Source organism: Magallana gigas, chromosome 9, assembly GCF_963853765.1.
Source record: "Magallana gigas chromosome 9, xbMagGiga1.1, whole genome shotgun sequence".
NCBI classification, from domain to species: domain Eukaryota; kingdom Metazoa; phylum Mollusca; class Bivalvia; order Ostreida; family Ostreidae; genus Magallana; species Magallana gigas.
Genome location: NC_088861.1, coordinates 1,533,010 through 1,555,452, shown reverse-complemented (window position 1 = coordinate 1,555,452; position 22,443 = coordinate 1,533,010). Strand labels below are relative to the sequence as shown.

The 22,443-nt window shown below is 32.8% G+C and overlaps 1 protein-coding gene across 1 annotated transcript; it reads left to right on the top strand.

Moving 5' to 3' along the window:
• Positions 1–19,348: 19,348 nt before the first annotated feature.
• LOC136271416 (nuclear speckle splicing regulatory protein 1-like) lies at positions 19,349–21,451 on the top strand. Its single transcript, XM_066071426.1, has 2 exons — positions 19,349–19,360; positions 19,724–21,451. The coding sequence occupies exons 1-2, from the start codon at positions 19,349–19,351 to the stop codon at positions 21,449–21,451; spliced, it is 1,740 nt and encodes a 579-aa protein (XP_065927498.1).
• Positions 21,452–22,443: the final 992 nt, after the last annotated feature.

Here is a 22,443-nt window from a genome sequence, read left to right as displayed (position 1 = left end):
GCTTTTTCTCTTAATATCAAATTTTGTAGGCTGGGCGGTCTTCCCTCTACCTTAGAATACAATCTTTTTTGAAAATAATTAAAATTCTTAGTGCTGTGCATTGTGTGAAGTATGTTGTGAAATACGATCTTGGTGAATTGATAAAAAAGTCAGAAATTCTGATACATTAAATTTGGCATTACTTAATATCTAATAACTATAACATCATAGAACCCCAGCCTAGATAAGACAATGACATATAATATATACATTTGTATTCGTGGTAGGGGTAAACTGTTTACATAAAATCCTCTAAGAAATTAATCTTCACCCCACATTTGAAAGTCATTAAAATATTCGAGAACAGTGTATGTAATGACAGAAGGGATACACATGTCGGTTTACTCTTTTCATTCTAAATTTATGTGTATCTAGTCGGAACCCCCTCTATCTTTCATAATATCTTGGCCCCCAAAGTCCACGCAGAAAATATAAAAGCGATGTAAAACCGGATGTGATGGGGGAAATTGCACAGGATTATGGGTAGTTCAGAAGGCAGGCTAGCACATAACGCATTTATCCTTATTAGAATGGGGATCGGGATTCCATGCCATGCGCACATGTTAAAATTCAAAAGCGCTGAGATAATAAATATATCAGTAAACAATATAGAAACAATTGGTAATAACTACCTTTAAACTAATATACTTGTTATCTTTACTAATATAATGCACATATATCATGTTTGGAGTAGACCAATAAACTCTAAGGTAGAAGTGTGAAAACTATGAAACGGAAGAATATATTTAAAGGTTATAAAGGGGTGTTCCAGAATTTATTGCTTTATATGTTATCATAACACTTTTTCAATTGGACTTCTTGAAAGGATTGTCCGATACTCGGGCTGATTTTCAAACCATTCCTATCGTACAGATAACTGTTCATCATAATTTATATACTGTGTCAAAAGAAATGTTCTTTCATGCCTTTCAGGCACTTCGCAAATTCGGTTATTTTTTAACAGCTAAATAATTTTGCAGGAGGCACTGCACATTTTGTTGGTCAGAGTTACTGGTATGGTGAATATGACGTCAAGTAACGTCATATCTAAAACAGCGAGTGATGTTAGGCAAGTTTCAAACCGAGAGAAAATATTGTTATGCTTTTCATACAACACTTTTATACAGCCTAAAAAACTTCACATTTTCTTTACAAGCACATGCATATGGGCCACGTATTGCAGTCCTTTTTTGAAATACGGAAACTTGTTACTCCTCTAAACGCACGTGTCCTGTGAAATGAATTTTGCTAAGCGTGTTCAGCCTTACTTGACAACCAATAAGCTTTATTTATGAAGGTTTTTTTGTAATTGTTTTTATCATTAACCCCCCCTTCGGTTTTGGGGAACTTTAAAGCCATTTGATATGTTAACGGGTATTATATGATTAATATGATCTTTTGTATTGTCTATCAAATTCTATTCATTAGACTCGGTCACTAATCAGAAAAAAAAAACTTTGCTGCCATTCGGTATAAAAAAAAATTGAAGTTAACGAAACAAATAAAGTCTGCCAATTATTTTCTTTTTTTCACAAATTTTCAAAATCAAAGTAGAATTTGAATAATTTAATGTTTTTTCGTGATTATGTTTACATCGCAAATTGATATACAATACGCATAATTTGTATCTGGTATTGTTTGCTGTAACACATTTTTAATTGCACAAAAATGGCAAACGCAAATGATTTTTCCTATTTCCGCAAATTTGTGACAAGTGAAATTATCAAGATACGCAGTATATGACGTGATTTCGTGATCCCTTTATATTTATTTCTACTGCTCATTCAAACTAGTATTATCCAATTTCATTTTAAATATTTCTTCGCTTAATGTGCACTGCCCTATTTTTTCTATCCGAAAAAATTCATGTATTCCCTATATCATAGAAAAAAATGTCCATATGTGTAAAACATTTGTTATTGGGCATGATATAATTCATCCAAGTACTTCCCAAAATTTCTATAGGAATATAGGAAATTATATTTTACCGACATTTTACATTCAATCGGTTTTAAAGTGTAACCCTATTCTTAGTATGATATTAGTATTAAGAGACGTAAAACTGATTACAAAAACAATGTCAGCAAAAATGTTTTGTATGCTGCCTGCATTACTTTTGACCGATTAACAATGCCATGATTTAATATTCTGATAAAACAAAAATGATTTAAAACTAGTATTTAACAGTTCTTATATGAATCTTTAGTAGCAAATGAATATTGTCATATGTTATTATACATATTACCAATTAAAAGAAAATATGCAACTGTTGACATGTACTAGAGAAGCAATTTTAATAGGTTCCACAAGCAGTACAAAGGAAAGTGTAAGTAAGTAAGTAAGTAAATAATTTATTATAGTGACATGTGTTATAACAAATTACAAAATGTTATACAAAATAGATAATGAAACACCCGGCCCATTGGGCCTATATGTCACTGCAAAAACAATTATAACATATAAACAAATATTACGCATTGCGTTTTTTATACAATAATGATTGTATGTAAAGGTAAGATTCAAATAAATATTTAGAGGTTTGTCTCGGAAAATTGGACAGTAGAAAAATAATACAGTCTAAATTTGACATTACCATTGTTGGATTATATCCTATATTATTAAATAATTCCCTTCTAAAATCAGAATACATTGTACGATTCAACAGAAAATGACTCTCGTCTTCTATTTCATTTAATACACAAAAATTGCATATTCTTTCATCGAGAGGTTCCCCCTTATATCGTCCGTTTTAATTCTAATTGGGAGTATGCAACATCTGAATTGTGCCAAAATAGTGATGAAATAGTGATGAAACATGAGTCAAGAACATTAACAACAAAATAATCAAAAAGCTTTGTAAGTTTACATTTTTCTGCAATTTAATGTAATATATTTTGTTTAGTTGTGAATCTATTATTTGAAATACGATTTGTGCTGGATCCGTTTTATTCATGCTAATTTTTCACTGACCTGGTCCAAAGACTGAATAACAAATGTCATCATTTTTTATAAAGGATTATAAGATCATGAAATAATTTATAAACGAACGTTTAAAAAACGCTTAGGTATCAAAACCAAGTTTAAGTGAACTACAAAGTTTCGAGGAATCAAACAATAAAGTATTTTTTTCCTTTTTTTGAGAGAGATGTGTAGTTCCTTCTGCGCTTGCCCCAACGGTCACACCGTAAACATATTATAACGACTCTGATGCATTTTGTAATACTTAATATTTAGATACTTGAAAGAACTGCAGGAGGTACGGTTTAAGAGATAAGTGTGATAACAGCGTTTACTTTGATAATTCATGTTTGCTGAAATAGATAACAAGATAACGGATTTTTTTTATTTCTTCACATTGGCTTTCTTAAAAGAAGACAATTTGTTGCAATTTGCACAAGATTAATATATTTCTACTAGATTATGATAAGAGACCAAAAAACCAAAAAGCAACAAAACAATGACTCGCTCCATAGTTTGGATAATGTTGATAATCGTAATAACTGGTAAGAATAACAAACAATAGACATTACACGTTGCAAATTTGTGGTGTGTGAAGAGTTGACTTGTAAAAAACGTTAGCGGATCACAACTGAATGCATGCCTACCTGAATCAGGATAAAATCTTTGTTATATTATTACAGAAGTACATATTTACGTTTGCTACCTTTTTCATGACTTTTTATCTGAATATCATGTTTAGTAGGTTGGGCGGTCTTCCCTCTACCTTAGAATACAATCTTTTTTGAAAATAAATTAAATTGTTAGTGCTGTGCATTGTGTGAAGTATGTTGTGAATTACGACCTTGGTGAATTGATAAAAAAGTCAGAAATTCTGATACATTAAATTTTGCATTATTTACTTAATATTTAATAACTATAACATCATAGAACCCCAGCCTAGATAAGACAATGACATATAATATATACATTTGTATTCGTGGTAGGGGTAAACTGTTTACATAAAATCCTCTAAGACATTAACCTTCACCCCACATTTGAAAGTCATTAAAATATTCGAGAACAGTGTATGTAATGATTGAAGGGATAAACATGTCGGTATACTCTTTTCATTCTAAATTTATGTGTATCTAGTCGGAACCCCCTCTACCTTTCATAATATCTTGGCCCCCAAAGTCCACGCAGAAAATATAAAAGCGATGTAAAACCGGATGTGATGGGGAAAATTGCACAGGATTATGGGTAGTTCAGAAGGCAGGCTAGCACATAACGCATTTATCCTTATTAGAATGGGGATCGGGATTCCATGCCATGCGCACATGTTAAAATTCAAAAGCGCTGAGATAATAAATATATCAGTAAACAATATAGAAACAATTGGTTTAAAATTATGTTTAAAATATACCACGAGTAAAAAACTTAACGATTAATGTTTTGAAGAAAATTTTTAAAAAATAACTGTTAAAAAAGTTTTTTAATTATTCTTTTGAAATTAATAAAAAAAATTAAATGACGATTTTGTTTATTGTTGTGGCCTCAGTATGCTGGAAAAAACCCTTTTATTTACAGTTGCTATATAATTATATTAATATTTGATAAATGAATAAACCTTATCAACATTTACATGTTAATGGCTCTCAGACAATCAACATTTTTTTTAGTTTTGATCAACGATAGATTCTTCACGTGTTTTATCAGGGATAATGTATTTGTTGACATTGCATAATTTTTATCACAGGTCATGTGTATACCGCTATAATGTCTTGTGTTATCAAACTGGGTCATACTTTGCCTGACATACTTGGAAATGTATCAATTTTAGTAATCGAATTATAAGGTGTATAAAAAATTAATACGCCTACACAATTTTTATCCAATCATTTACATGATGAGGAAATAGAACTATATATATTAATTGATATGTTAAATGAATTAAACGATATTTGCTCATGCATTATAATACGACAACATTCCCAGCTGAAACAAGTAATTTCTTTATATTATTTGCATGGAATATAAAAGAAAATGGAAAAAAATGTGAACCATTTTAGATGCAGATGGTCATACAAAGAATAGGAATCTCAAATGCGGAGATATTTACCTCTTTTAAAAGAAAAGCATTTATTTGAGAAAAAAAACCCTGTAAAAACCGTGTAAACACAGTTTCGAAAAAGAAGTAATAAAAAAACATCCATAATTAAAGTTAAATGATGTACATGTAGCTCGTCTGATGCGTATTATAACTTGTTAAAATACTTTAAAAATTACAGGTACGATTGTCAAATAGAGATAAGGGCGATAAAAGCGTTTACTTTGATAATTCAAGTTTTTTGAAGTCGTTTTTTGAATCCGAATTTTATTTCTTCACATTGGTTTTGTTAAAAGAGGACAATTCTCCGCTTTTGCTCAAATATTTCTATTATTAGGTTATGAGATAAAAGAACCTGACAAAAATGACTTGCTTGAAAATTTGGATGTTATGGATCATCGCAATAACAGGTAATAAAAACAAAATTCATGCGAGTAGTTCGTAGAGAACATTGACATTTTACGTTGCAAGTATGTGCTGTGTCAAACATATATAATAGTTTGAGACAAATGGTTCGGGTAGTATTACCAAAACCAAATATATGTCAACTTGAATCGGGACCATTTCAATGTAACAATGAATAGAAATAAAATCATACTGTCTTTTACATTATTATATAGGATATAATTTTTCTACCTTTTTAATCATGATATATTTTTTTGTAACTACTACGGATTTGGTAATTTCCCATACTTAAATTATTTGAAATTTGATTATATTGATGGATTTCCTGCATTTACTGCAATTTGTCCAACCTTTCGTTTGGTCTATGTATAATTCAGAATTTCCAGACAAAATTATCTTCTTTTTCTTTTAGCATACATTTTTTTCTTCACTTTTTATAAGTAAAATGTAACTACTGCATTTAAAAAAAAATTCCACAGTAAGTTTCAAACTAAAATATCACGGTGTTAAACGATAAAAATTACTTTTAAAAATGTGTATTATCAAGCTGCAAGGACTAGTTATAACTTTAATTCTAATTAATTTACGTTTATGAAAATACTATCACATTCAATTTACCTATTTATTCATGTTGCAGGACATGTTGTCTAAGAGATATAAAATTGTTTATTGTTAGTATATTGTTAGATTAGTATTAATGTAAACATGATTATGGAAAGATTAAAAGAAAGTCATTGATATTTCACTCCCTATTAACCATTGTAATGAACAATAAGTTACATTGTAAAGTTAATGTCTCAGTGTATTGTTATATCTAATTGAATAGGTACGTTTCCTATTTAATATTGTCAATCGTCCCCCATTTTAACACTTTGATTGACCAACATGTAAACAATGTTAAAAAGAATAAGGCGAATTACTTTCGGAAACTCACTTCCGGGTCTCACTTCCGCCGAAGACATTTTAAATATTTTATAACGAAAAACTAGTGTCAAGAAAACACTTTCAAAACAGAAGAAAAGCATGATGCAAATTAAAAGACTCACAGCATTATCGATAAAAAAAAAACATATTGGACCCCACAGGTAATATGAAAGCTTGCCACGTTATATATAGTTATAGGGCATCCAATAAAATAGGACATTTTTGTTTTACAATTATAGGATAAATACATTTTTTTCGTGCTCGAGTTATGGAATTAGATGAAGCTTTACAGCCTCAAACATGCTGTCAAGAGAATAATGCCTTGCTTCACAAATTCGAACCTGGGAAATTGTTTGATCAGCAACAACGTTACCTAAAAATGCTGTGGTTACCAAGAATATGGATAAAATTCGGTCACATTTAAATTGAAAAGGTTGTGAAGCTAAACTGGTATTCTTGTGATAAGTAAGTCATATTTTATCTCAAAGAAAAAATGTATGTTCATCAAACCTCTTTCTTTTTTTTTTTTTTTTAGATAAATTCTATATAAGAATCAAAACTCACTACATGCATAGTCGCCAAATTTTTCATACATTAAAGTTTGATGGACTTTAATAAGAAAAGATGCTTAACAATTATTGCTATGTGGTCTCGTTGCCATTGTACTAGAAATTTAATTATGACATTTTAAAGCTTATTTAAGAACTAATTATTGATAAAAACACCAGTTTACGGTTTCAAGGTGGAGAGAAAAACGCCAATTTAGGGTTTCAAGGTGGAGAGCTTATTATTGAAATTGGCACTTTTCTAACGAAAGAAAAATAATTACGTAACCACCGTCAATGATACAAAGCCGCTTAATGTAGAAAGGTTAAACATTTGAACGCATACGCCTACGGGTACGTGTGGAGCTATAAGTATGTTTACACGTACACGTACCAAAATTTGGGTAATGTTTAATAAATTGCACGCGAAAGTGAAATAATTAAATTTAGCATATTTTCAACATGTTCAATTTACTCCCAATATTTATAAGAAGTGTGTCATTAGGCGTTACAAATGTACAACAGCTCCAATGCGTAATAATACAAGCAAATATCAACACTTTTAACCACTAATGATACAAAGTTTAATCATTAAGCGATGCAAACGCACCCTTTAATAGAGAGGAGACCAACGGGCACGCGTACTTATACGTGTAGGTTACAAGTACCAGTTCACATAATTTTTCTTGTTTAGCAGTTATAACGTGTACTTATAAATGTTTTAAATGTAATTTTTATGTTCCCTCCTGTTTATCTGAGTATTACTACATGTAGACACAGTCAAAAACTGAAAGTAGCGAGTGTTATTTTTATTGAACACCATCGTTTAAAGTAATTATAAAACACTGTTCCGGATAATTATGCCAGTGCCAAGTGGCATTTTTGTACCCGCTTCAGATGCAGTTTCGGGAAAATCAATGTATACCAAATGATAGACCATTGTCTAGAGAGTATATAACCACTTTTGTTTTCAGTGTGTTTAGGAAAATATTGACAATCCTATAAGATTTTTTAAATGTCCTACAGGAATTATATTTCCTATAGGAAAATGGTATTTCCTGTAGGAATTTGATTCAGACATGTAGTTTTCCTATAGGATATTAAGTTTTCCTATCGGAATTAAAATTCCTATAGGAAGTTCTTGTATTCCGATAGGAAATTTCAAAGTACCTATAGGAATATTGTTTTTCCTATGGGAAAAATTATTTTCCTATAGGAATTTATTTTTGAAAGGTAAATATCTCACCTGACAGGTGAGATACAATGATAACAATAGTGGATGTTAAGTCTTTAAGCAGTGGTCTATCATATGGCATATTTGAATTTTTCGATATATGCAGCTTTAGCGGGTGCAAAAATGCCACCTTGGCACTGGCATAATTATCCGGCACAGTGTTATATATGTACGATTTTTTAATAACAGATAATATAATCAAGAGTCATCACATGTTTACCACAAGTCGATCAGTGTATCAGGCTTAACAAAAATAAACATAGTTTTTCATATTAATAGCCAAAAAGTAAATATAACCTACAAGTTTAACCTTACGTATATTTTGCAACGTTCACGTATGGTTATTTGTGTTTAAAGAATTTCGTCATTACAAAAACTGACGACGTAATCCACATAATCTCCTTCCTACACGTACACATATGCGTACACGATAGTTTGCGAAACCTCTCTAATGATACACAATTGAATGCAAATCTTTTTTTATTTCTTTTTCAAGGTGGCTCACTACACCTTGAAATATTTTCTCAAATCAGCAGAAACTACTTGATTTTGATATATATCATAATGGATAAGTATTTAAGTCAAATAGGCGAAAAAAGTGCAATTTTGGATTTTCAAAAATTTAATTTAGTAAACATGAACAAAAGCTCTAGGCGAATCCGAACTCATAATCTGCGGTTCAGAAGCCCAATACTTTAACCACTTAGCTACGATGATATACAACCGAATCTAAACTTATAAACAATTTAACAAAACATTTACATCGCCATGTTGTGACGTAATGTCTAAACGTACGCGTACTTATACGTACTTAAAAAGTTTAAGTCTTGGTGTAGTGAGGTACCTTAAAAAACTATTACACATCCTTGTACTGTTTGGTACAAGTTTTGCATTAATAAGGAAACTGAATAACAGCAGACAGACGGACGGACGGAGAGAGAGACAGAGAGACAGAGAGAGAGAGAGACAGACAGACAGACAGACAGACAGACAGACAGACAGGGAGAGAGAGAGATAGATAGATAGATAGATTGATAGATAGATAGATACTAATAGATAGATAGATAGATAGATAGATAGATAGATAGATAGATAGATAGATAGATAGATAGATAGATGATAACAAACATGTTTATAGATAAACAAAGTCATACATACATACATAGCTGCAATGAGATCCAAATCGACAGGCATGCAGACATATAGATAATAGACAGATATTTTTTTTTAAAAGAAGCAAGTTTTAAATACGGAAAACGACAAATTATATATTTGGAACACATATATGGTAATTCGAAATTGAAAAGTGGGTTTCTTAATAAAATGTTAATTTCTAATGTCTTGTTAATATTTGAAATATTTGGAAGCTGAAATTCCCAGTGGTCAATCACTCTAATTAAATGTTTTGGCACCTCCTCTAGTTTGAGAGATCCGGACTATACTGAAAGCACAAGGGTTAATCCACAAGTAATGTCACACTATGCACCGCGTTTAACACTGGGGCTGTATTGTATAAAATGATAGATCAAAATTTTCCTTATCAAAAGTTTAATTTGAAGTAAAATTTCGATTAAATTTTGTTGAACACTTCACAAGATATTGATGTTTATAGCCTGATATATACGTGACATCGCTGCGTCATGATTTTACGTCATGATAAGACCAAAACGACACAATATTTTGAAACAGATATACCATAGACTTTTTTAACTGTTTTAAAAAATTAGGGATCATTACTGTCCATTTCGATCGACATCTGCGCAATGCCTTTTGTCTCTAGACCAAGGAATAAAAAGCCTAGACATGCAAATAGTGATACGAGGCATATTTAAAAAGAATTAAAAAGTAAAATAGAGCATCGTGACCAATTTTTATAGTGTACTTAATCACGAAATTCTACCAGAACGGCAAAGATATAGAAATAACATCGCTAGCGGGCGGCGACTATCCTTTCCTAACGCTCTATAAAATATATTATTTTCAGAAATATTTATCATAATGTATGAACATTTTTAAATCTGAATTGAAATAGATAGATATCTCAAAGCAAAAGTCTCTGTATCTTTACGCGGATTTTACACGATTTTATCGCATCTGTGACAATACTTTTGTATCAACCCTCGTATAACTAGTAATGTACGTTATTTACTAGAAATATCTAAAAGGGAACCTTCATTATCGAGCTCAGAAACAGTAAAGCCTTTATATTCATTTCATTTTACATTTCCTTAATATATTCACTCATTTGAACATATAATAATTATCTATCTACATTCATAAATTACATGTATAACCTTAATAAAAACGATATGCATTTAAGTCTTAAGTAGTTTTAAAATTTAACAAATTAAAAAAAGGCAAACAAACAAATGCCAATAAAACATTACCAACAAGCGTCCATGCACATTACGTTTAAAATTGAATTGAATTGCTACCATTAAATTATGCTCAGAAAAAAAGAAACAAGCAAACGAACAGAGTGTAGAGCCGTATTATGAACTAATCACATCCTAGTCTAAAACTAAAAAAAAAACAAAAACAAAATAAACAATTCAAAGAAAAGTAAAACAAAAAATCAATTTTGATCATTTCAAATTAAAAAACCCCCAAATAGCACATTGGCCACATTGCTATCCTAAACAATAATCGCCATAAATATAATTAAATCAGGTTAAAATTATATAGACACTGTAGTAAGGTAAATCTTGGATAAGTTTTTACTTTTTTCTCCAGATGTTAAACATGGGGTGAACTATTTTGATATTCATTTAACTTTATATATTGCGCATTGCAATTATCAAAAAGATATTTAACAGCTATATGTACACTTACATCACACCTTGAACACCTTGTGGGGCCCAGTAATTGCGGCCACAGTCTAAACAACTGAAAATCAATAATATGTTAAGATCTTGCAATTCAGTGATACCTTATATTATAACATTTGTTGTGATTTTGAAACAAAATAGATGTTAATTTAATGTATAATTGGTTTCTCAATGTGGCTCTACTCTACCCCCGGGGATCATGAATTGAACAAACTTGAATCTCAAGTCTATACAACCTGAAAATGCTTTACACAAGTAACTGGCCAATAGGTGTTTGAGAAGAGAATTGTTTTTAGAAATTCTATTATATCAACAACGATTCTTAGCATTACTCCAAATAAGAGGATGTGACACTTAATTTTCACAAAATTGAATCCCCCTTATCTAAGGATACTTTAAGCCAAGCTTGAATTGATGCAGTCCAGTGGTTCTACAGACGAAGTCAATATTTAAAATGTTTCAAAAAGACAGACGGACGCCGGACAAAACGTGATCAAAATAGCTCACTTGAGCTTTCAGCTAAAAGAGCTTTAAACTTTAACACAAATCAAAATCTCGATTAAATTATGAAGGATCAAAAATGAGAACAACTTTACACACATCGAGTGTCGATGTCCATGCAGATATTAACCGGTCCGAACCTAACATCCCACCTCCTCTAAAATGTTTTTGAATGTAAAAAGTAGAAAAATATGAACACCACCCTGCTTGGATAGCACTGGTTTGTCAGAATGTAGATAACCCGCGTGTTATAGGGTAAAGAAAGCCCCGTCTGTATCCATTTCCATTCCTTTCATTAACCTCGGTTTTGCAAAAGCAATACCGGAATCGTTTCGTAGTGATTTTATGTATAAATGAACTGAATATCGAGGATTATTTGTGCTAATTTACACTCTTGTTTGTAAAGAATGACGATGTATTTCAGGCTTAATTGTCTTCAACTTAGTAATGCTTCAATCATTTTGTTAACTTTAGGGATCACGTTGATATTTTGATAGGTTCATCGAATTCCCAACAATCACTTCAATGTATGCAGTATATTTTGAATCGATGATAACAGAATATCCAATAATTACGTTAGCAGTTTATTTTTTTCGGTTCTCCAATTGCTATAAGTATAAGATACTACAAATTAAACACTATGTTGGATAATTATGCTAGTGCCAAACTGGCATTTAAATTTGCATCCGTCTAAGCTACATGTATCGAAACATTCAAATATGCCATATAAATAATAGACCATTGCTTGAGAAGTTTATAGTCACCCTTTTTATTAGTGTATCTAACCTTTGAATAATAAACTCCTACAAAAAAATCCTTTTTTCTCATTAAATAAAAAACAAAAACAATTTTCTACTAGAATTTTTGGAATTTTTACAAGAATAAAAAAAACTTCTAATAGTTATTTAGATTCTGATAGGATTCGAACTAAACTCCCATAGGATTTTGAAATCTTCCTGTCTGAATAAGTTCCTGCAGGAAAGACTTTGGATTTTGAATATTTCCAATAGGAAAGTTTTTCTGCTATGGGAATTGTTTTCCTATTGGATATTTTTTAAAGGTTAATATCTCACCTGTGAGGTTAGTTACACTTAAAACAAAAGTGGTTATATTCTCTCTAGACAATGAACTATCACCTGGTATAAATATAAAACAATGAATATATATATATATATATATATATATATATATATATATATATATATATATATATATATATTTATATATATATATATATATATATATATATATATATATATATATATGGATTTTTCAAAAACTGCATCTTACGCGGGTGTAAAAATTCCACCTTGACACTGGCATAGTTATCCGTTGTAACGACGATAAGTGACCCCCGTAGAATAATTTTTATGGAGAAAATTGATCCAGGGTGAGTTATCAATGACAAATATGGCCATTTTCTATAGTTAAAAACCATTTCAGACCTGTAGATCTACGATCCCCCCCCACGTTGAAAACTGACCCCATAGAATTTTGACCCTGCCTATAAACTACATAGAACATATAAAAATGAGAGGTGAGATGTGTAGTATTCATGTTTAGCAAGGGGGAAGGGGCAGCGAAAGCATATTATATATAAGATATGGTTGACCTCTCGTTTTACCTTGTTACATATATAGCACCAGTTTGAATACAGCTTACGAAAAGTACTTGTCAGCTTGCCATATGCTGCCCCTTCGCTAAGCCATTTTAGGGTTGTGTCTACCCCTAAAGGTACATGAACTTGCATGATGATGCGCTCGCTTGTGCTCCCTTTTTGCATAATTTCGTTTTGTGGTTTAGGTAGAATAAGGCCTATGTAAAATCTTCTGATTAAGTTTATGTCTGTGATATAAGAATCTATTATTTGAATATTTTAGAATGAACCTGAAAAAAGACGTTTGTCGTGATTTGTGGTTTCATATTTAGTGTGTTTTGTTAGTATGCGAATCTGAAAGTTATAATGATTGAAGTCTTGAGTGCACTGAATCTCGAAAGTAATTAAATATCTTTGTACAGTGCTTGAGGGTGTGTGTAAATGATAATGACGTTGATGTTTTAGTGGTATTTAATAATTTGTGCAATAGCATTTACTATGATTGTACATGGTAGTGATCTGTGAAATCATTGTGCTGCAGGGTGTAAGAGGCAAAGTTTTATGAGTTGGCAGGTTTTTATTCCGTAAAATGAAGAAAAAAAAGTTGATTTGAAACCTCTTATATACTAGAAATCTTACTCAGTTTTGCTCTTTACAACAAATGCAAGTATGGATGAACCAAAAAAGTGATGTTGATTTTAATAAATAAAGAACTAATCAAGAGTTGAAAAACATGGAAATGAAAAAAATAACATTGATTATTGAGATTAAATCGTAGAGTTGAGCATCCAATGATAAATGGAACAAACAAAGAGATGACCTTTCTGCGGATGAACTTTCAAAAGAGGGGAATTTAATGCAAATCAAGGATATGGGACTAGAACAGTTTTTTCCTGACATACATCAATAAAAGGGAAGGGCGTATTGATGTGTATGTTCAGTGTATCAACTTATTATGAGAAACCAATATGCCAAAAAGATATATATCACTTTCTTGTTCTAATGAAAGGAAGAAACAACAAAAAGGTGCTTGTGGTAGCAGTGATGTTGAAAAAAGAGTGGTTGGTAATTTTCACCAAGTTTTTAATATATTTCCAGAATGGAGTTGAGGAAGGCAATGTGTTTCAAATACACTCATCAATATTTTGTACAAGTATCTCAATTTAAAGAATATCTGTATTGGACTTCAGGAGATATATATTTCATTTTGAAAAATGGAGATGAGCTGTATCAGCATGTTTGTCAGTATGCTAGACATATTAATTTAAATGCATGTGATCTGTCAATTTTAAATTTGTTTTAAAAACACATTGTTACGATGCTTTCTCATGCAATATAAGTGAATCATTTGTGGGAAATGGTCCTTTGCTCTCCCTAGAGTCGGCTATATCTATGTGTGTTATTGAATCGTTTCGAACAGGTATCTCTATTTGAAAAGAAACGTTCTTAGCCAGCTGGAAAATGTTTAACTTATGGGTCAATGTCAAAGCAAAGTTCTTTGATATTCTTTTCATTCTATTATCCATTACTTAAGCAGGGCCCTTTAAGATGGTGACCATCTCAATGTTGTCTAGTTATTAATGTACATTGTACAACTACAAACATACTACTGAAATGAAATTTATGCAAGTTCAACTCCCATGAGTACTTTCAGTACTTTGATTATCAATTATATCCGGACAAATAAAAGCCGATCTAAGATTTTGAGAATCAACACCAAGACATTCACCAACAAACCCTAATGAAAAAGAATTTATTAAATAGTTTGCCTCAGTTTCGTCGTAACCAGACAGCCAATCTGCAATTCTATTTAATTTGATTGGTGTTAGGCCATTGTAAGGAAAAAAAGGGAGTGATTTCGAAGAATTGGCAAATTTGGTTTGGTGTGGTAACTGATACTTAAAGGACCACTGAACCTGGTTTGTGCACTGGGTGAAAAGGTGCGAACCACCACAGTTGTAACACCTGTGATGAAAACGACAGGCAAGACCTGCATTGCTTGCCTGAGTGAATTTTGAAATAAACACCTCTGGGGATATCTTACTCCATTCCTTGTGAAAATCAGTTGTTTTGATAGATTGAGAAAAGGTAAGACGTGCGTTTACGTTCAGTTCTATATGAATGTCCTCCACTGCACATGACCTTGTTTAATTTAGAAGCAGAAGTCCTTATCATAACTATACCATTTACCTTTTGCTTCCGCAACTCCCCTGACCGCTTGTACGAGGGTGGTTAGAAAAGTTCGCGGACAAGTTCGATTGTGAGCGGACTATTCACATAATACCAGCGAAACTTTTTTTCATATTTAATCTCGACGCATTTTCTAAGAAACATGTAAAGATTTTCTTGTTTTAATTGCACCTTAAAAAAATATACAACTTTATTATCTTGATAAGATATGTCTCACGGAGCATACTCGTTTTTTAATTTTTTATATATTTTGTACGCATTTTTTCTTATTAAGAAAATATCCCGTTAAAGGGCATAGAAATGAACGATATTTCAAATGACATCAAAATAACTTATGAAGATCATTTTGTGAAAGTTTCCATTTAATTGAAGAATCTCTTACCGTTTAATCACAGAAAGTAGACAGAACCGTTGACATCAATAAATATCTTGGAGGACCGGACCTTTATTTAATATTGCGTGCACGAGAAAAATCTCCGGTGGAGACCAAAAGGTTCTTAGATGCTGCTTTTTTATAGTACAAAGGTTTACAATTAGAATCACAGATGTTAAAAGATGGAGAATGAGATCATGCAACCTGCGATACAGATGAACATTGTCCGGCTTGTTTAAACGGACGCCGTCTGCTAGAAATTCATGATCGCAATGTTTGTCTGCTTCTGGTTACGGTAATAATCCATCACCTTCCCAAAAGGGTATTAAATTATCCAAATTGGTTATGTCCTTTTTGGGAGTTGATTTTAAATCAACTCTCCTATGCAGTCACGCGGACAAACCGAAAGTGAAACAGTGTTTGGACCTCAGCACAAATCATTGCTCCTGACAAGACTTAGTTCTTGAAAATAATTGATGAATTCGATGTAATGTATGCTGAAGCATTGTTTTTCAAGGAAACTTATTTACAAATACCTTAAAAATAGTCAGATTTTGAATGGGACGAACAATTTAAATATTTTTTGTAGTCGTATGTATTCCTACGCCAGAGTTCAATATAGTCTCGTTCAACTCGACGCTCGGCTGTCTCCGTAAACCCTTGTCGGAAATTTACGGTGTCAGCCGAGCGTTTGCAATTGGTTGAACGAGACTAGAGTTCAATATTGCTTGGATCCATACAATTTTCGAGAAATATTTCTACCACTGATACATAGTTTGATTGAATTAATTTTATCTTTAAATATTATTTAACATGATTCATATGGAGGTTTCTCGACATTCTAGTCGAAAAAGTTCAAAAATTCATATTATAAAAATATGCGTAATTCAAATTAGAAACTACGTATACATGTACTTGTCATGCAAAATAACATATCATTGATTTTAAAATAAATAAACATCGACAAAATCAACTCCCGCCAGTTCTTCAGTACTTTGATTTATAAGAACATTTGCCGCATCGAAAAGTTGATAAACCCAAATGACTGCCTAGATCGTGGAAGTAATTCACATACATGAATATATGAAACACTACACCTTTTATGTAAAGCTGTTACAACTGCCTAGAGTTTGCATTCTAGTTTTTCATTGCCCCTAATCATAAGAATATATAATATATATAAGAAGATATAATTCGGCTGGACTCTCTTTATGTCAGGTACACCGTGACATAAAATTGCATCAATGGTACGACCCCCTGTTCCTTTATACCTCATTGCATGCAAGTTCATACCCGGATCTTCGACAAACCTTAAATCCTCATCTTTAATAAGAAACTGATGGAAACGGCAGACATTATAATGTCAAAAAATCAAACTTTGGTTAAATCCATTGTTAGTTATTAGATGAAAATTTATGATAAAATTAATTGAAATCGATCAGGGACAAACATACATGTAATACTATAGGAAAGGCTTACCATTAATTTTTTTAAAGAAATGGTCCTAAAGAGCAGAATCGGTATTTAAAAGGTTTACCCATGCTGCGTCCTAAAAGTAAGTGAATCAGCGCGTCTTACTAAACAAAGAGAGTCGCTAGAATTTCCGCATTTTAATTCATTGGTAAAATGATGACACTTACATTGCGTAAGTGGAAAAATTGTAAATCAATACATATAAAACATTTTAAGCAGGCCGAATTTAGCGCATTTTAGCGAATTTTGCGCATTCTTCTATAATACCGTGTATTCACACTTCTCTTGAACTTTTTTTTATATCACTTTTAAAAGTGAACACGATAAACAAAATACAAATGACAATATTTAGATTTTTAACGGAAAGTACGTTATAAGAAATAACATAAAAGGAAAAGTAAATATCTTACACAGTTGAAATTTTAAATACAGAATACTATTATCCTCAAGGGCGAATTTCTTTTTTATGAATGAATCCAATCTATACCAATCTACATTTGTAATTCTCCAAATATAAAACAACATTTGGTGCATTTTAATATTTTGGGACGGCACTCACTAAAAACCAGACGATAGATTTTTGTAATGTTTGCATATAAGATAGAAAATAATTATAACTAATAAAATAACAATTTAAAAAAAAATTCAGTAGTATTTTTTAATCTGCTTTAAAGTGTGGAAAATGACAGTTTCCGATATATTCCTACAGGAAATGAACACCTTTTTTGAGATGGCCCCTCAAATGAACGGGCGATTTTATTGAAACTTCGCAGATAAACAAAATAAAGACTTAAAGGTATTGCTAAAAAAAAAGGTCCAAAAAGGCATCCTTAAGTAAAATTACTTTAATTGTAAAATACATATTACTAATGTTAAGCAAATTAGTAACATGAACAGGAGTTACTTAGAATATAAAATTTTTAAGTTTTGTATCATTAATAAGTGAGCCTTCAACGCTTAATGTTATAAAGTATTATTAGCGGTTAAAAGTGTAAATATTTGCTTGTTTCACTGAGCGTTTTGGCTGCTGTGCAATTCCGATGCATAATGATATGATTTTATCATGAAACGGCGATTCATCATTAACGGTTGAAAATGTCGACTGTTAATGCAAAGGGTTATAGCATTAAACGTTGGAATCGCAATGCTAAATAAATATCATTAAGGGACGTTGTATCTTTAACGATTGTTACACTATACATTTGCAAAGTGGTTTTTTTCGTAACTTAACAAATTTTTCAAAAGTTGATTCTGTCATTTAATTTAATATTTGAATACCAAGTATGAAGTTGTTTTACCCAGCATTAAGGCTATCCGTCAAAGCATTTTAAAAATGAAAATTTAGAACGGTTGCAATCAATCTGCTGAGAAAGGGAAGGAAAATGCTAACATTTTGAAGCACTTATTATGACTCTTATTTATGTTTAAAATATAAACATTGGTATTCATTGCTCATTTACTTTACTGCAGCTTGAAATAAAAAGTAAAATTTCTGCGTGATTTTCTTGACTATATAAATGTTTATAGCAACAACACCTCTAAGTAACAAAAATTGTTTACATATAATACAAAAAATGCGAAGATATTGATTGGAAGTTTTGATGGTAACCCATTTGGGCTGATACCAAATATATGAACCCTATTTTTTTTTTAAATTTTCAGATTTTAATATTTACAAAGTAATGTTTTTTCCACCATTTTTTGTATGATATGAATTTGATAATATATTGAAAATTGTAAATGTGAGCAAAATAATTAAACTTAATCTATTAATTTTAGCGTTTCAGAAAATACAGTATACAATTTTTTGTGTCTTGTTGCTGTTTACCTCGGGATATCCGTGAATCAAATTTCAAGGTCAGACGACACGTTCCTCAAAAATCGTTTTTTTATCTCCTCGTAATAAAGAGTTCCAATAAAAATATTTTTATTTTATGATTACTTAAAAAATGATCAAAATTTACTTGAATTTGGTTATATGTCTAGATGGTCGAGTGGTTAGAACCGTGGCCGCTCACTGCCAAAAGCGTATAGGTTCTAGAGGTCGTGAGTTCAAAGCCCCGCCCCGGCGGAGATATTGTTTTAATAAAGTGAATTTCGCTGTGCTGTAGATGTATTTTTTTATATCAGCAATTCAAGTGTAATTTTAAGAAGATTATATAGGACATTGCATACTCTAGTATTTTGCAGAAATGTCTGATAAGGTACCCTAATTTTTTACAACAAAGCTTGTCAAAGAAGTAGTAAACAATTAACAAATTCCTGGAAAAAGTTATCTAAAATTGAGGAACGTGTCGTCTGACCTTAAGAAATTTGGTGACTTTCCGTGACCAAACCCCTTTTAACTTTTTATTCTTAATTGATTAAGAGTAATTTTTTCTCCTTGCCTCATGATGTGACAAGAGAAAAAGGCCCCCCCCCCTTTTTTTTTTTAGCAGAAGCTACATTATTTGTGTTTTACCTTATACAAATGCTTCTTAAAATAGGCAATTCGGTTTGGTTTATAATTATCTAGTAAATCAAAGTAAAGAAACAATGACATCATCAACAGTGAGCAATACCACTAGCCAATTGACATCACCACCGAGGAACAGTGCCACAAACACAACGACATCACCACCGAGGAACAGTGCCACAAACACAACGACATCACCACCGAGGAACAGTGCCACAAACACAACGACATCACCACCGAGGAACAGTGCCACAAACACAACGACATCACCACCGAGGAACAGTGCCACAAACACAACGACATCACCACCGAGGAACAGTGCCACAAACACAACGACATCACCACCAGGGAAAAGTGCCACAAACACAACGACATCACAACCAGGGAACAGTGCCACAAACACAACGACATCACCACCAGGGAAAAGTGCCACAAACACAACGACATCACCACCGAGGAACAGTGCCACAAACACAACGACATCACCACCGAGGAACAGTGCCACAAACAGAACGACATCACCACCAGGGAAAAGTGCCACAAACACAACGACATCACCACCGAGGAACAGTGCCACAAACACAACGACATCACCAACAATGAACAGTGCCACAAACACAACGACATCACCACCAGGGAAAAGTGCCACAAACACAACGACATCACAACCAGGGAACAGTGCCACAAACACAACGACATCACCACCAGGGAAAAGTGCCACAACCACAACGACATCACAACCGGGGAACAGTGCCACAAACACAACGACATCACAACCAGGGAACAGTGCCACAAACACAACGACATCACAACCAGGGATCAGTGCCACAAACACAACGACATCACCAACAATGAACAGTGCCACAAACAGAACGACATTATCGACAAGGAACAGTGCCACAAACACAACGACATCACAACCAGGGATCAGTGCCACAAACACGACGACATCACAACCAGGGAACAGTGCCACAAACACAACGAAATCACAACCAGGGAACAGTGCCACAAACACAACGAAATCACAACCAGGGAACAGTGCCACAAACACAACGAGATCACCAACAATGAACAGTGCCAAAAACACAAGGACATCACAACCAGGGAACAGTACCACAAACACAACGACATCACAACCAGGGAACAGTGCCACAAACTCAACGACATCACCACCAAGGAACAGTGCCACAAACACAACGACATCACAACCAGGGAACAGTACCACAAACACAACGACATCACCACCAAGGAACAGTGCCACAAACACAACGACATCACGAACAATGAACAGTGCCACAAACACAACGACATCACAACCAGGGAACAGTGCCACAAACACAACGACATCACCACCAAGGAACAGTGCCACAAACACAACGAGATCACCAACAATGAACAGTGCCAAAAACACAAGGACATCACAACCAGGGAACAGTGCCACAAACACAACGACATCACAACCAGGGAACAGTGCCACAAACACAACGACATCACCACCAAGGAACAGTGCCACAAACACAACGACATCACAACCAGGGAACAGTGCCACAAACACAACGACATCATCAACAAGGAACAGTGCCACAAACTCAACGACATCACAACCGGGGAACAGTGCCACAAACACAACGACATCACAACCAGGGAACAGTGCCACAAACACAACGACATCACCACCAAGGAACAGTGCCACAAACACAACGACATCACAACCAAGGAACAGTGCCACAAACACAACGACATTATCGACAATGAACAGTGCCACAAACATAACGACATCATCACCCATGAACAGTACCACATACACAACCAAATCATCAACAGTGAACAGTTCCAATAACCTAACGACATCCCTAATAGCAAGCAGTAAGACGATCTCAGCGAAATCACCAACAGTAAACATTAACACACTCCCTGCGAAATTATCAATGGTGAACAGTATCTCAAACACTTCGACAACAAATATGGCAAATAAATCAATCACGATACCACATTCACCATCAACAGCCAATTATACTACCTTTATACCATTACCAACCAGTACATCAGAAACAAAATCAAAAGAACAAATGACCACAACACCACAACAAGTTGTTACCAATGCAACAATCACTACAACAGTGTATCATGCAGGAGGTTTGTACATATTTTCTAATTTATAGAATGTTTAAATAAACATAGTAGCGATGAAATAATAGATATACATTTCTGGAATTGCTTTTTATAATTTTTTTGTAGAGGTGAATATTTCTGTATCTTTAAATTCATCACCGTTTACTGTGGAACAGGAACAAGGATATATAAGTTGCAGTTTTCAAAGAAATTCACCGAGCAACAACCCAATTACTACGTGGAGTAAAAATAGTCGGGAAATTTCTAATTCATCGGCCATTTTGATATATTCGTCGTGTAATGGATTAAACTGCAAATCTAATCTGACCCTTCTTCAAATGAACGTCCTATCAAAAGGTTTGATGTTTGCTTGAACTATTACTATTAAAAGTATGTAACATGTTTTTTAACGATTACGCATCCATGTCAGTTAAAAATAGATGAAATAAATATGTGACAAACATTCTAAGATAACTTTTATTACACATCTCCTCTTTAAACCAGAGAAATTCATAGAAACGAAAATAGTTTCCTTATTTGGAATTATAATACGTAAATCTAACCTCTTTTATCCATTTAACAATTCTGGAGACTCCGTGCTCACTTTTTCAACATTATCATTTAGGTACTCTCATGTCGCTTGCAGTGCAAAATCCCCGCAGACTTTTACAGTTTTTGTATTTGTCATATGTCAAACCTTAAGGGGTATTTTATAAATTG